The sequence below is a fragment of the Vespula pensylvanica genome, chromosome 20 (genome assembly GCF_014466175.1).
Source record: "Vespula pensylvanica isolate Volc-1 chromosome 20, ASM1446617v1, whole genome shotgun sequence".
In the NCBI taxonomy this organism is placed as follows: domain Eukaryota; kingdom Metazoa; phylum Arthropoda; class Insecta; order Hymenoptera; family Vespidae; genus Vespula; species Vespula pensylvanica.
Window position 1 is genome coordinate 1,574,259 of NC_057704.1, and position 15,903 is coordinate 1,590,161.

General features: G+C 32.8%; 1 protein-coding gene across 6 annotated transcripts in view; it reads right to left on the minus strand.

Moving 5' to 3' along the window:
• Positions 1-15,903, minus strand: part of LOC122636102 (A disintegrin and metalloproteinase with thrombospondin motifs 18) — a 71,497-nt gene that overhangs the window by 33,501 nt on the left and 22,093 nt on the right. For 5 of the 6 annotated variants that reach the window (XM_043827004.1, XM_043827007.1, XM_043827008.1 and 2 more), the window contains exon 2: positions 12,159-12,358. In XM_043827004.1, the coding sequence (XP_043682939.1) occupies positions 12,159-12,358 (200 nt within the window). Of the gene's footprint in view, positions 1-12,158; positions 12,359-13,676; positions 13,819-15,903 lie in introns of those variants that run through there. The other variant, XM_043827005.1, reaches the window with a different exon arrangement.

Genomic DNA, 15,903 nt, shown 5'->3' on the forward strand with positions numbered 1-15,903 from the left:
AAGTCGATTCAAATATCGTCGATTGCAAATTGACAGGATAAATTTTGTATAATGTTCTTTTTTTCCTCTCTTTCTTTTCTCTCTCTTCTTTTTTTTTTTTTTCTTTCTTACGATATCACGATGACGCAAAATTGGAACGTTTAGTTTCGATCGTAAATCTCTTGTTATTTTTCATCTCTGTTTCTTTTTTTCATCCGGTCTCCGTTGTTGTTCGTTTAATCAATCAAATAATTAATAATGCACTATAACCCTTTTTCGATCCGATTACATATATATGTATGCCTTTATTGTCATTATTAATTAAAACGTATCCCTCTCTCCCATGTTCCCTACGTATATAACACATAAACAGACGTTGACGCGTTTATCGAAAAGCTTTCTTGGTACCTCAAAATCCAATCCATCAATAAGTCGATCGTTACCATCGATTTTATCCATCGACTTAATATCCTATATCTAAAAATAGAAATGAACTAACGCGATAGATTTATCGGGATAGATTTCATAATTTTACAAGACCAGTTGGCTCTTAACGTTAAACGTAATTCATATTTATTCAAGTTACGTCACGTTATAAATATTCCCATTTTATCAACGTTAACTTATCAGCGATGCTCGTTCACGAATAAAAAAGGCGAGCGAAAAGATGATAAGAGGAACTTCGTCTCCGAGAATCGTATTTTTTTTTTTTTTTAACGAGTCGACCAATCCTCTCTCTCTCTCTCTCTCTCTCTCTCTCTCTCTCTCTAGTCGTGTAAACTCGTTTGCGGGATTTCGCTTCTGGATTCCGATCGTCGAGACAAGACCAGACCAGACATCGAAGTTTCCCTCTTCTCCCTCTTAACAACCCTCCTCTCACGTCTCTGCACCCTCCTATCTTCTTCAATCCTCCCTCAACTCCCCACCTCCCATCACCCATCCAGTTAACGCGAAAGTTCTCGCTAAAGTCCAAATTATTAGACATCAGAACGATTCTTTATCTTTGATGGGTGGTATTACGGTAGAAACCAGTCTTGGTAGATGACTCATTTCGGCTTATCTTTCGCGAGAGATCATCACTGATCCAGAAGGAACATATACATTAGCATATTTCTAAGTTATCGAATTCATTAAATCAATGGAATATTGGCGGAAACGAATGCGGGTTTATGTATTCTACGGTAGTTATAATAAAGAGTATGACAGATTTCATAAGATAAATATCGCGTTGGATCGGTTCCGAGCTTTTGAATCTTATAGGACAATTTTGAGAATCGTAAATATTGCATCTTACGGTATGAGCGAGTGTGTGAGTATGTGAGTATGTGTGTTGTGTCTGGATTGATAATTTGGAATATTAGGTATATATATTTTGCAGATTATTATACCGATTAGATATATTTGCTGTAACACTGTGCGTTATATTTTGTTTTAATATTTTGAGAAAGAGAGAGAAAGAAAAAAGAAAAAGATTTAGATATGTAATATTAATGAAGATGTTATATTCGAGCTTCTTGATTCTACAAGACAATTTAATGCATCGTAAATATTTTGTAGTATGTGTCTGTATTGATAGAAAATTTTTAATATCAAGATAATTTCAAACATCGTAAATATTATATCTTTCAGCACGTGTGTGTGTATTAGAGAATACTCTGTGTTACATTCTATATTAATTTTTTCAGAGTTAAATACAGATTTAGATATGTAATATCAATGATGTTATATTTGACTTTCTAAATCTTATAGGACGACTTCAAGGATCGTTAATACAATATTAAATCATAGTATATGTGCGTGTATGTGTATGCGTAGCTAATTCGTAAGATTAGATATACTCGTAGTAATACTGGGCTGCATATTCCATTTTAATATTTTGAGGAAAGTAAAAACCTACACGTGTAATATCAATGACGTTATATTCGAGTTTTTAGATCTTATATCACGACTTTAAGGATCGTAAATATTATATCTCGGAGTGTACGTGTATCTAGGTAATTCTTAACATTAAATATACTTAATACCTTATAATACCGTATTTTATACTCTTTACGAAATAGCGAAATATTTACGTTAAAATTTAGATATTTAATATTTAATAAAGATTTTATATTTTCTAATTTACTTGAAATATAATATCAGTATTGATCGATATTAATATTTTATAAAAATGACGAATAATGGATAACACGAATGTAACGACTTATCGAAATGAAATTAACGCTGATTGACAGATTCAACCGTGCACTTTCCAATGTGTTGAAAAGATCATTTTACAATACTCGATACTGTTGTTCGTAAAGATATCGATTTTTCGTAGAAAGCAACGAGCGAATAGCCTGTTCTCGAATATCCTTGTTCTTTGTAAGTTCATTCGATTCGCGCAAATCTCGACACAATCCCAGCACTATGTTAACAAAATGGTGCCCGAGCAATCGGAGCTCTCGCTTCTTCGTTAATACCAAGACATGAGACAGATGGTCTCGTTTTTACGGGGAATTAGAGGGACGACTTTAATTAAATAAACCGACTGGCAAGGTTTCCAAACGGGTGCGTTTAATGCGATGCCTCTCGCATTTTCTACCGACAGATTGTACAAGATTTAACGATCAGTTACGGAATTCTTTCGAATGGTTCTATAACGTTTATATCATCATTTAACGACGTTGATAAAATTATTTCAGATAAAAATATCATAAAGATTCGTTTTATACCGTTCTAATGACAAAGGAATCTAATTCATTTCACATAATAGGAACGACGAATATAATAAATCTTCAAAGAAAAAAAAAAAAAAAAAGAAAAGAGAACGTTTTTACAATTTTATCAATGTTTGCATTAAATCATTAAGATTAAATATAGAATATAAAGCAGTTTGACGATATGATCGATTAATCTTATTTCACTACATATCTTATATTCTTTTAACTCATTCATAATAGTTTACTTTTATTCATTTATTTATTTCTTACAAATAAATTTATAACTCGAAAAGTTCGAACGTTCTGTATATTCTTTCGTACGTATATATTTCTTTCTAAAAAAAAAAAAAAAAAAAAAAAAAACAAAAAACAAAAAAAGAATATATATATACATTTTTCTTATTATTATCATTTGTTTAATGTGTATTATATTTCTTTCATATATTCTTTACCTTTGTACAACAGGAAAAAAGATAAGTGTTTTTCTTTTTTCTTTCGTATTTTGATTGGCGTACTATTTAAAGGAATCGTGACGATGCTTCTCGTCCTTTTGCAAAACTCGTAGGAAGGGACTCTGGGTCAAACTCAAAAGACTGGGTCGATTAATCACGGCGCTACGACTTAATTATCATGTCCGCCTTCTCGACTTGTTCAACCCTGGCAACTGGCAAGCCCACTCTTAGCCAAGCAAAGACTTGAACTCCGTCATATCTACAACGACGACGACGACGACGACGACAACGACGACAACGACGACAACGACATCGATGACAACGACGACACGGTAGGAATTTCTTTATCTCGACATTGCCGTCCGATCCATTTATCTCGATCACGATTATTTTCGTTTGATATATTTTCCAACGAAAGGAAGATTAGAAACGTATTGTTTCATTTATAATATATATTTTATTTATGACCTCACGAATATATATTTATTAAACATTTCTATAATTTATCACGGAGAAAGAAAATTCATATCAGATAATTTCATTAATATTATGATTTAATACAAAAAAAAATTGATCCTTCGTTCTTTCTTTCTTTTTGTATATCGACATATAACATTCCTCAATGTATTCGATATTTCATTGATTATACAAATAAAACATACATTTTTTGTTTGTGATTAATTGATCTCTCTTTTTTTTTTTAAATTAAGTTACGACAAGTTACTCTTTATTTATATTTTATATATTTGTATTAAACATATAATATATATATTTAATTGAATTTACACTTTATTTATTATATTTATCTATACGATTTATCGATTAAATTGAATTTATAAATTATTAGAGAAAGAAGAAGAGAGAGAAAGAGAAAAGGAAGAGCAGATGGATGAAAAATATGGTGTAGATATCTCGGGTACTATTATAGTATCGTTTAGCGAGTGCGGACGAGTAGATACTGTAAGAAGCGAGATCGAAGAAATAAAATCGATCGATTCATCGGCACCTGCGGGGGCAGAAAGGACGAAGAAGAAACCGTGCAAAGAGAGACGAAAGAAGCCTTGCGTGGGTTAGTTCGATCGTTCGATCTGTAATAACGTATTGAGCCCACGCTAGGATCCACACGAGAAGTGATCCTTTTCGAGATATATCGCGCTAAATCCTATTTCTCTTTCTCTTTCTATCTTAGGGTTGCGACAAGTAAAACATTTCTATTTCCGTCCGGACGATCACAACTATCGTCGCGAACATGGAGAGTTCTTTTTATATGTGTGTATATATGCTTGAGTGTGTGTATAGAAAATAAATTAAAAATAATATAGGTAGAGATAGAGAGAGAGAGAGAGAGAGAGAGAGAGAAAGAGAAGATATCTCGTTTGATATCTTTCTGTAAAACTATTTTCAGAAAACGAGATAAATATTTCATTTAATTATCATTTACATATCCGTTAGATATAAACGTATAATCCTGGTAATTGGGGAAGGGTTTTAATTAAATGAAAAGAAAAGAAAAAGGAAAGTACAAGAAAAAAATATGTAAATTGAAACATTATTTAAAACGCGTTTGATATTCTAAAGGAGAAGTTAATCCTAAGATATGTATTTATATAATTATATAATTATATAAATATATTATTATAATATATAATATAATATAAATATTACGATATTATATATATATATATGTATATATAAGTAAATGAATGTATATATAAATATAAAAGACTTTAGGAATTATATATATATATATATGTGTGTGCGTATGTAGTAATCAAAAATTGTACAAGTAGAATTTTTGTGTAATCGTTTACACAGATGAAAAACATGGTACTCAGTGTGTGTCTTCTGCCACCTACTATTCCTCACTTTGGATAAAGACGTCGTAACTCGTTGACTCGAGGGAAATCGTGAAATCCTTTATTACGCTGTCGAGGGGAACACGCTGTGGCAGGTAGTTTACAGTTCGATAAGTGACGGCTGGAGTCGTCGTCGGCGAAGAAAGAAGGACAACCCGGAGAAAAGGAGGTGGATAATAGAGATAGAGATAGAAATAGAGATAGATAGATGGGTAGACAGATAGATAGATAGAGAAAGAGAGAGAGAGAGAGAGAGAGAGAGAGAGAGAGAGAAACGTACACAGAAAGAGAAAGAGAGACAGACTGAGAGAAAGATAGAGAGAAGCTGAGAGTAAGAGAGAAATAGAGAAAGAGAGAAAACGTTCTGAAGGACGAGGAAAGAAGTCAAGTAGGAAATTTCTCACGTGCCGATACTCTTCACGTTTCTAGTTCTTCTCCCGTAGGGAACTTAGAGACTTTAGGATTTACAACTTCCTTTAGAACTCGTGTAAACGCATTACTTTGACTTGGGAAAGAGAAAGAGAGGAACAGAGAGGGACAGAGAGAAAGAGAGAGAGGGAGAGAGAGAGAGAGAGAGAGAGAGAGAGAAAGAGAAAATACAATAAAAAGTGATAAGAGAGAAAGAGAGAGAGTGTTGTGTGTTATCGTTTTATGACACATACCAAAAGTCATAAATTAACTATTGAAGATGAATCGATCCGATAAAATTTATCGATCGTATTCTCTGCATTTAAACGTTTCTCGTCTAATATTATTCTTCTATCCTTTTTTTTTCTGTTTTCTTTTTTTTTTTTTGTTTATCGAGTCGAGAACGACGTTTAATTATCTTTCCCGAGAGTTTACGGTTAAAGGTACGGAAGGTAAAGATCGATCATGATGCATCGTTGGGAGATAAATGATCTTCCGTTTATCAAATATAACAGGTGTATCGATTAAAATAGCGACTACAACAGTCGCGAATGAAATAATTCTTTTTCTTCGAAATGACGTTCATAATTTATATACGTATATATATATATATATATATATATATATATATATATATATATGTATGTATGTATTTACTTGCATTTAATTGATATTATCGATCAGATTATATTATATAAAATGTTGTATTATATGAAATAATGAATTACGCGTGCGTTTGAAATTACCGGAGAATCAATTCGCAAATTATCGAATAGTTTAAATTAATTTAATTATAATAGATTTTAATAATAATAGTAAAACGAATAGATTATCGTTTATAAATAGGATAAAATTTTAATGTGCTTTGACTGCAACTATCAAATATATATATATATATATATATATATATATATATATATTAATATTAATCTGAAATATCAATATCTCTTTGTACGCTTTCACAAAGTTCCTCCTTTACAATCACACTCGAGTTTAATTTTAATTATGACATTATGTTCGAGGAGAGTGAAAAAAATGTATACATATATATATATATATAATACTTTAAAATAACAATTTATATATATATATATTTATACACATATAGGTACTAAATAAACCAGTTTTTGAAGCTTCCGAAGGAACTATGTAAACTATTATCCACATTGAAAGTGGATATTTCCTTCCATAAGCGAGAGAAGTATCACGTAGTTATCTTAGGACGTGAAATGTTACGTAGATAAAAGCTCATGTAACACGATGGATTACAGTCCGGTATGTTTTCCACACATACACACACACACACACACACACACACATACACTGAACCGACCGGACACTCGTTTATATATCTCGTGATTTATGAGCAGGTGAAAAGATAAATGCTTTCTTCGATACACTACGTACGTAACGTCGATAATGTTAATTCGTCGAGTGTCCTGTCATTTTCACAAAATTATCGACGAGTTTCTAATCCACCGATTTGACGGATGGGACTCGAGTCAATTTATATTTATATACGTATATATATATATATTTATTTATTTATTTATTTATTATGCAGTATTAAACCGTGACATCGTTGAGCGATAATAAAAGATAGATAGATACGACGTGGGAAAACAAAATGGACGTGATGGATTTTTCCCATGCGACTTGCATTACTACGGTTTTGTCGTCGATGATGACGCCGGGATCGTTCGATTATTATTTCCTCGTGGGAATGCGAGCTAACTACTTCACTGTCACGACGAGATTGACCCCCTTTGATTATATCTCATTTCACGGTACGCTTATATACCGGAGTGGAGTATTTAAAAAAAAAAAAAGAGGAAGAAAAAAAATAGAGAAAAAAACGTATATTATCTTCAAACGATCACGGATATATATATATATATGTGTGTGTGTGTGTGTATACAATTTGATCGAAAAATTTGAAACTTCATTCTTTGACAAAAACATTTCTCGCACGTTACCGACTACACGATCGTCGTTTAACTTTATTTTCTATCGAAATAACTACATACGTACGTATGTACGTACGAATAAATATACATATAAAAAAATGCGAGTCACGCGAGTTGAAATGAAATATCGAGGGACGTATCGTCTCATCGCCTACGCTCTTTACTCTTTACACCATGAAAGAAGGAGAAAAAGGATGAAAGGTGAGACAGGCGGATGGACATGAAGGTTTTGGTGTGTTTCGAAGAGAAAGAGAGAAAGAAAAAAAGAAAAAAAGAAAGAAAGAGAGAAAGAAAAGAGGAAGAAAAAAGAAACAAAACAAAACAAAACAAAACAAAAAAAAAAAAGAAAACAAAACAAAAGAAACAAACCAAAAGAAAAAGAAAAATACAAAAAAGGACGAGGAACCTACGCGTCTCGATTTTCGTGCTGGTTGCTTCGAGCGATCTATAGGATCGAGGGAGGAGAAAGACGAAGTGATGAGGCGAACAAGGAGGAGTAGGAGGAGGAGGAAGAGGAGGTGGAAGAGGAAAAGGAGAAGGGGGATAGCAAGATCCAGCCGTGTAGGATTCATTGATAGCGTTTGCCCACGCTCTTCTACACGCTAGTACGTACAAGTCGCACTTACGACGTTACTGCTCTCTTCGTGGTTTTTCTTTTTTCTTGGTTCTTTTTTTCTTCTTCTTTTTCTTTTTATTTCGTTCTTCTCTTCTTCTTCTTCTTCTTCTTTTATTTTCCGAATGAACACGAAGCACCCACGCCACGCCACGCCACGTTAAGCCAAGCCAAGCCACGCCAAACCTGACCTGGCCTGGCTTGGCCTGGCCTGGCCTGGCCTGGCCTGACCACACCACTATGTCCTTCCTCTCTTTGCCGATACACTAGCACGAGGTTGGATTTTCAATGAGCGCTTCCATGAATGGGTCCTACGTAGTCTTCTACGTCGTCGTCATCGTTTTCTTATTTCTTTGATACGAGCACATGCTACGTTGTATTTTTGATGATCTCACAACTTGCTTGTTTGCTTGCTTGCTTGCTTGTTTGTTTGTTTGTTTGTTTGGTTACTTCCTTGGCGCCGTAAGCTTTCTTTTAAATCACATTGCTAAGTGTAAAATGAATTTTATTTTTTACCTTGTCTTTCTTTCTGTCTTTCTATTCCTCTGGTTTTCTCTTCTTCTTCTTTTTTTTTTTTGTATTCTTTTATATTGTTACTTTTCGAGGAACGATCGTTCAACGTTGTTAACATTCGACTTCAAAATATGTATTATATATTTCTTTAATATCACCATGTTTGTAGATTTTAATTGGAGCAATTAATTCTTTCGAATCGATTATTCCATATTTATATATGTATGGACAACATTATATATACGAGTGATTATCTTTTATCAATTATTACATCATTTATTTTCGAACTAATATATTTCCAAGTTTACTCCGACCGTTATCAAAAATTTCTACGATAAAATTTTTTCACTTGTTCACTTACGATAAGTAACCGATTTAAATCTTACAACAAATCGCACAAACGAAATATTTCAAGTTATCGATTGATCATCGATTTAACGAATAATAAACTGTCCTTGAAAAATCCATCCTCTTTACATATAACAATATGAAATATAAATAGCGAATTTTACAACGAACCGATATCTTCATTTCCGCGTACGTTCATCCATCCATCCTTCCATTCCTCCGTCCATCCGTTCGTTCGTTCATTCATTCATTCCTTTATGAAATAAATTTCGAATCGTTGAAATTATTCAGTTAACTTTCTGGGCGTGTGCGCGAACGCTCGTATAAGCTAATTTGAAAATTGCACGAGAGAGTTATATTGCCATATAAAAGAGGGCGGCTGAGGGATGAGGGATGAGGGATGAGGAATGAGGAATGAGGGATGAGGGATGAGGAGATGAGGAGATGGGTGGGAGGAGTGAAGGGATAGGAGAAGAAGGAGAAGGGTTGGAGGAGGTTGCTACGAAGGCAATCGTCCTTGTTTCTCGTAGTTCTAGTTGATGGTGATCTTCTCTCTCTCCCTCTCTTTCCCTCTCTCTCTCTCTCTCTCTCTCTCTCTCTCTCTTTCTCTAATACCTTGCCGCTCGCTCGCCAAGTTAATAACTCCGTAATAACGAAACGTCACAGAGAGTGGACAGATTACTTGCTTCTCTACGTCTGCCCCGTGGCGTGGCGTGGCGTGGCATGGCGTGGCACGGCGTGGCGTGGCGTGGCGTGGTATGGAGTGGCGTGGTATGGTATGGCATGGCATGGCATGGCATGGCATGGCTTGCTTTTCTGTGTAAATGATGCTAAGTAAACAACTCTTTGGCTATACCGTAATTTTCCGTGATCATAATAATTGCACGTTAACGAGAGACTAATTTCGCATACGAAATATTATACCGTATTAGTGCTTTACTCTTTCCCTCAATTCCCCCATCTACCTTCCCTCTTCACTCTCCCTTCCCCCCAACTCCACCCTCATCACCCTACATCGCATATAAGCATCGTTCTTCGTACATATTATAGATACGTAGATACATAGATATATGCATACCTATATAGATACGTAGATAACTATATAAATATGATAAATACATTTACAACTATAGATGTATAAATTGTGCACGTGCATTCTATAACAGTTATTCAGAGTGCAACAATGGAAATAAATATTTACCATCGTTTGTCTGACTCTACGGACAGAACAGAGAGGATTATCCTCGACTATAATCTACATTCATAAGAGCGTTCAAGTTCGTATCTAAACGCGTGCTCTGCGTAGGTGCAAATCTCGTCTTTTTTTTTTTTTCTTATTTTTTCTATTTCTACTTTTTTTTTTTTTGTTTCTTGTACTTGTTTCTTGTTTCTTATTTTTCTCCCCGTCCCCCGTCCCCTTTCTTTTTTCTTTTTTTGTTCTTTTTATTTTTACGTTACATTACACGAACGTTAATCCCGTTGGAAATCGTTGACCGAGTTAATTCTTTCGAACATTGATCCACGAGCGAAGTTTCTCATCGCGAGGAAAATATTTGTTTAGAAAATGATTACGTGAAAATGAAGACGATCGATAACGATGATTTTGTTAGTGTTATTATAATATCTTTAACGTTAATCTAACGTAATATATAATAACGTTTTGTCAATTTTTTTTTTTTGTAAATGTAACATAGATCGAAACGAGAAATTAGAATTTACAAACTTTTTCATCGGAGATTTGACATTTGAGATTTATTTTCGATACGATGATCGAATAAATTTTTTTTTTTATATGTACTCCCTCCCTCCCTCTCTCTCTCTCTCTCTCTCTCTGTCATTTAACGCATTAAACGAATTTGCTTTACCGAAGAAAAATTAAATCAAGCTGATATATTCGCATAATATTATATAATGGAATATATATATATATATTTCTTTATTTATCGATCGATCGTTGGATCGATCGAAAGATCGTTCGATTCGATTCTGTCTTTCAAATTTACGCTATCGGCAATTTCTCACCGGTAAAAGATGGGAACTTAAAGATGAGAGGACTTGAAAGTTATGCCGATTGGCTGCCGGCGAAATAGCATCGATGGTGGTCCAGACGATATCTGAATCTCGATATATCGAGATAAGATCAGCAAAATATCGTGTAGAAATATCAAACGCTTCATAAACTCGATGCCCGAGGCTGTTCATTCTCTCGTTCACGATACTTTTTTTTTTTTTTCATATATATATGTATATCAATCTCTCTTTCTCTCTTTCTCTTGCTCTTTCTGTTCAATACATTTTTTTAAAAAAATCATTTATTAACGCAATTAAAAATTTAATTTAAAGACTCACGAGATCATTATCATCATCATCATCATCATCATCATCATTATTATTATAGAGTACATACGTGAATTATTAAAGGCTGAAGATTAGCATTTAACTCCACCCCGAAGATTTCTATCGATCTTCGCTAATCGATAAATCTTTCCTTCCTTTATCTTTTTTTTTTCTTTGTTTTTTGAACTTGTTTTTAAAAGGTTGGATGGTATAATAATTAGAAATAATTCAAGGTAACTCATCTATCTTCGCTTTTTCTTTTCTACGTTAGATATATAATTATGTATGACATTGTAATTGATTTGATTTCATACTTGAGAAAATATATATTTAAATAATAAATACATATATATATATATTTATTTATTCATCTGTACGAATAAAAATTAGGAGAAAAAAGAAATAAAAAAAAAAGAAGAAATAAAAAATATGACAAACAATTTCTTTTCAAATTTTCTTTTTCTTTGACTTTTATCTCGACTTTTTTTTTCAATACGAAATACGAAATGCTATTCGTGAAACGATATTAAAAAAAATTAATTTCGTCTTTTTAGAAAGAGTTTGAATTAAAAATTTCGTCTACTTCTTTTTCTTTTTTCTTTTTTAACTTTTCGAGTAACAAAGAAATCTTTTCGAATTTTGCTTTTAAGTTTGACGAACGTGTCATTCGACGCTTTTGACGGAGCACGTTCACGTATAAAAGTTTATTTCGAATTCGATTATGTAACTTTTTAAATGGTAGAGGGGTAAAGAGGGAGGGAATTTCTGTCTCAGTTTTATCGTGGAATGCGATCGATGATAAAAAAAAAGCTTTCGAAAATAGCTACGTATTTGGTTACTTGTAAATCGTAATTCTAAAAAAATATTTAATATATTTATATGTATATATAAACTGTTTAATATATTGTTTATTTATATACCAATATTATTTATTTATATATATATATAAATATATTTATATACATAAAAATTGTTTCGCTTACCTCTTAAACTAGACGATGGTTGTCTTCGTAGAGTCTCTGACGTTGTATTAACGACCACGATGAAGATTTGCAATAGAAATAGACGTTTCATTGTCGATGATCCTTTAAACGATTTAACGAAAAAATCTGTTTCTCCGAGACCACCATCAGATTCTCGTAACATTTTTTCCCTTTTCACAGAGTGATTCGGTATGTGCATTCTGTAAAACGAGAAGATTAAAATGTAGTTAATAAATTGAAATAAAAAAGAAGTAGGTTTTAATTTCAATCAATGAAATTTTTAATGAGCACATTTCATCGAAAATTCATTGTTTTTAATTCGATAAAGTACACTATATCGGATTAAATAAAAAATGTATATATATATATATATATATATATATATATATATATATAAAGAAAGGAAAAAGAAAATAAGACGATAACGAAATTAAGTGTAAAAAAAGAAAAAAAAGAACTAACAATTATAACATTAACTCTTCGATGTACTCGTCATTTAAAATTTTTATATTTTGTTTTTTCCTTTGTTAGATTAACTTTTAACGGAGATTGGCTGACGAATAATTATTCACGTGACAGAGAATGTGATATTCAGTGAACATTTATTTGCTCTCTTGGATATGTAAAATATTTATAAACGCGATTTTAAAGTCGTCCCTCGATAGACTCGTCGATAGGGGATGCAGAATAATCGCACACGTGCGTGAAATCGATGGTTAATGAGAAAAGATACGGCAGTATGCTCATTCGGGGACAGAACATTGTGCATTTTTTATTTTATCGATTTTTCAATTACGAGGAGTTCGATTTACATTATACATATCTTTTTCGTATATAAGAATCGATACATATTATATATACATATGAATACGTACTTAAGTTATGTATATGTAAATCTATATATTTTTTTTCCCCCCATAGACATACGAATACTGTGCATGATGATTTTAATAAACAACATATCGATCGAATAGATATTTTTCTATGGAATCAAACGTATAATATTACACGTAGGTGTATATACAGGTAGAATATTTTTCACAGACGTGTAAAAAATATCCTACGTATGAAATTATTCAATATCGACGAATCAATCAAAATCGATGAAAAACCGAACAATATATGATAAATGTATATGTTAATATCGATAAAAAATTAAGGAAGAAAATATTACGAAAAAAATTAATAGTAAAATTAAAGTAGGATATAATACGAAGAGTTAAACTCGGACGATGCAACCATCAATCGATAAATAATATTTCGAAAAATGTATTTACGTACGTATAAGTACATTTCAAATACATACATACAAACATACATACATACATACATACATACATACATACATACATACATACATGAATGCATACATATATATATATATATATATATAGATTCGTACATGCAATTATAAAAATTACAAAAATGTATTTACTTACATACAAGTACAAGTTACACATACACACAAATATATATACATACATACACAGACTCGTACATGGATATACGTATACGTACATAAATATATTCGACCGATGAATCGCGGGAGGTCCACGAAATTATCGCGTGGGCGGATCGTGAGTGATCTGGAGAAACGGCACGAAGTGAGAGGCACCGGAAATGCGTTTCGAGTTAAACGTTAGAGAAGCGTGGGTACGTTCTGAAAAAAAAAAGAAAGAAAAAATCCATGAAGAGAAAGAGTGGGGGATGATGAAGGATGGATGGATTGGATGGATGGATGGATGGGAAGGAAGGAAGGGGTGACGGATACGGGGGCGGGGGTAGGAGAGGGGTTTGGCGGAGATCGGAGGAGTAACACGAGAAAGCAGTTAGAGCTTCGAAACGAGATTTACTCCTACGAGAATATTCAATATTATTGGATAATTAGATAATTAGAGAGTTGTTAATATTTATGAGCGAACGATCAATCAGCATTAGATAATATAATAATTGAATGTACATACGTATATGTATATATATATGTATATATACATACGCATAGAGATAGTTGACGAAATGTTTATTTTCATAAGTACATACTAAATGAATCTAACGAATTTGAAAGATAGAAAGAACGAAATTACACGCAAGATTATAATGATGTTATATCTGAACTACGAATATACGTATGTTTATTCGTTTGCGTGAATGAACATTGGAAAAAAAAGAAGAAAAAAAAAAAAAAGAAAAGAAAAGAAAAGATACAAACAAAACAAATATAAAATAAAAAGAAATAAATAACGAGCGATCTCCTTTCATTTTTCTTTTGATTTTGATTTTCACTTTCACTTTTACTTTCTTCGATTTTGATATCATTTCCCCTGTTTGCAATACGAAATATATCATCACTATATATATGTTATTCTATATTCTAATCTAAGTTGAAGATCGTACGTTGAACGGCAAAAGTGGTGGCAAGGAGAGTAAGGAGGCAGAGTTAGAAGTGACACAATGGACCAATAGATGCAACGTGTTCCCCATGTTTAATGGCCCGTGGACGAGGGACACGTGTTATTATACATCGCGGACCAATGGGGGAAAGAGTTTTTCCTTACGTGCTCGGTTAACCATAAAAGTTTTCTCAAAGGCGTGTCATAATAAAAGCGTGTCTTATTATTAAAATTCGATCTCTCTTCTCTCTCTGTCTCTCTCTCTCTGTTCTCCTGTTCGATATATTTATATTTTCTCTTTCATTCTTTCTTTCTATTCTTTTCTTTTCTTTTCTTTATTTCCTTTTCCTTTTTTTTTTTTTTTTTTTTTTTTTTTTTAATCACGGAGTTATGGTTACGGTTCAAACGATTCAATATCTAGAAAATACATCGATTCTATCATAGTTACGCGTAATTCACTCTTGTCTATGAGACATATCGGCTATATCTTTTCGTATTTTATTTTTTTCCTTAATCGTATTCTAATAATGATTGCGTTGTCATTGAGCGATTACAAAGAAAAGAAAAAAAAAAAAAAAAAAAGAAATAAATAAAAGACAAAAAGAGAAAAAGAAAGGAAAGAAGTTTTGTTTCTTTCTTTTTCTTTTTTCCTTCTTTTTGAAACTTTAGAAAATCTATAGTACTTGTCTAGAAGAGTTAGATACACGTACGTATCTTTCTCTTTCTTTCTATACCTCCGTTTCTCTCTTTCCCTCTGTTTCTGAAAGTATCGATTTCTTCGATCGCAAACGATCGATTCTCCAATCCTCGACGTAATTAATTTAACAGATAGAGAGGGGCAGGAAACACGCTTTGATGAACGCTGTAACGCGTAGGCATAACCACACGAGGATAAATTAAATACTTTGAGGAAAGAGAGAGAGAGAAACAGAGACCACAGACAGAATAGAGGAAAAGAGACAGAGATAGTCAGACAAATAGACAGACAGACAGACAGACAGACAGACAGATAGAGACAGATTAGAGAAAAAGAAAGATACACACAGAGAGACAGACAGAGAAACAGACAGAAAGAGAAAGAGTGAGATAGAAAGAGAGAGATGAAATAAAGAAAAAGAGAAAGCGGATGTTGTAGGTATTCTGAATTTGGTCGAACGAGATTTACACCTACGAGATCCCATCGAGATGTTTTATACGAGTTTAATAGTAGGAGCTATTAATATGACGCATTACCACTCGATTCTCATTCGATAACGACTACGTAGGAGGGCGGCCTTCCTTTGATCTATCTTCATTTGGGCACTCATGACCCTCAACCTTCGTAAGTAAGTACCAATGTGCTACGTCATCGATTA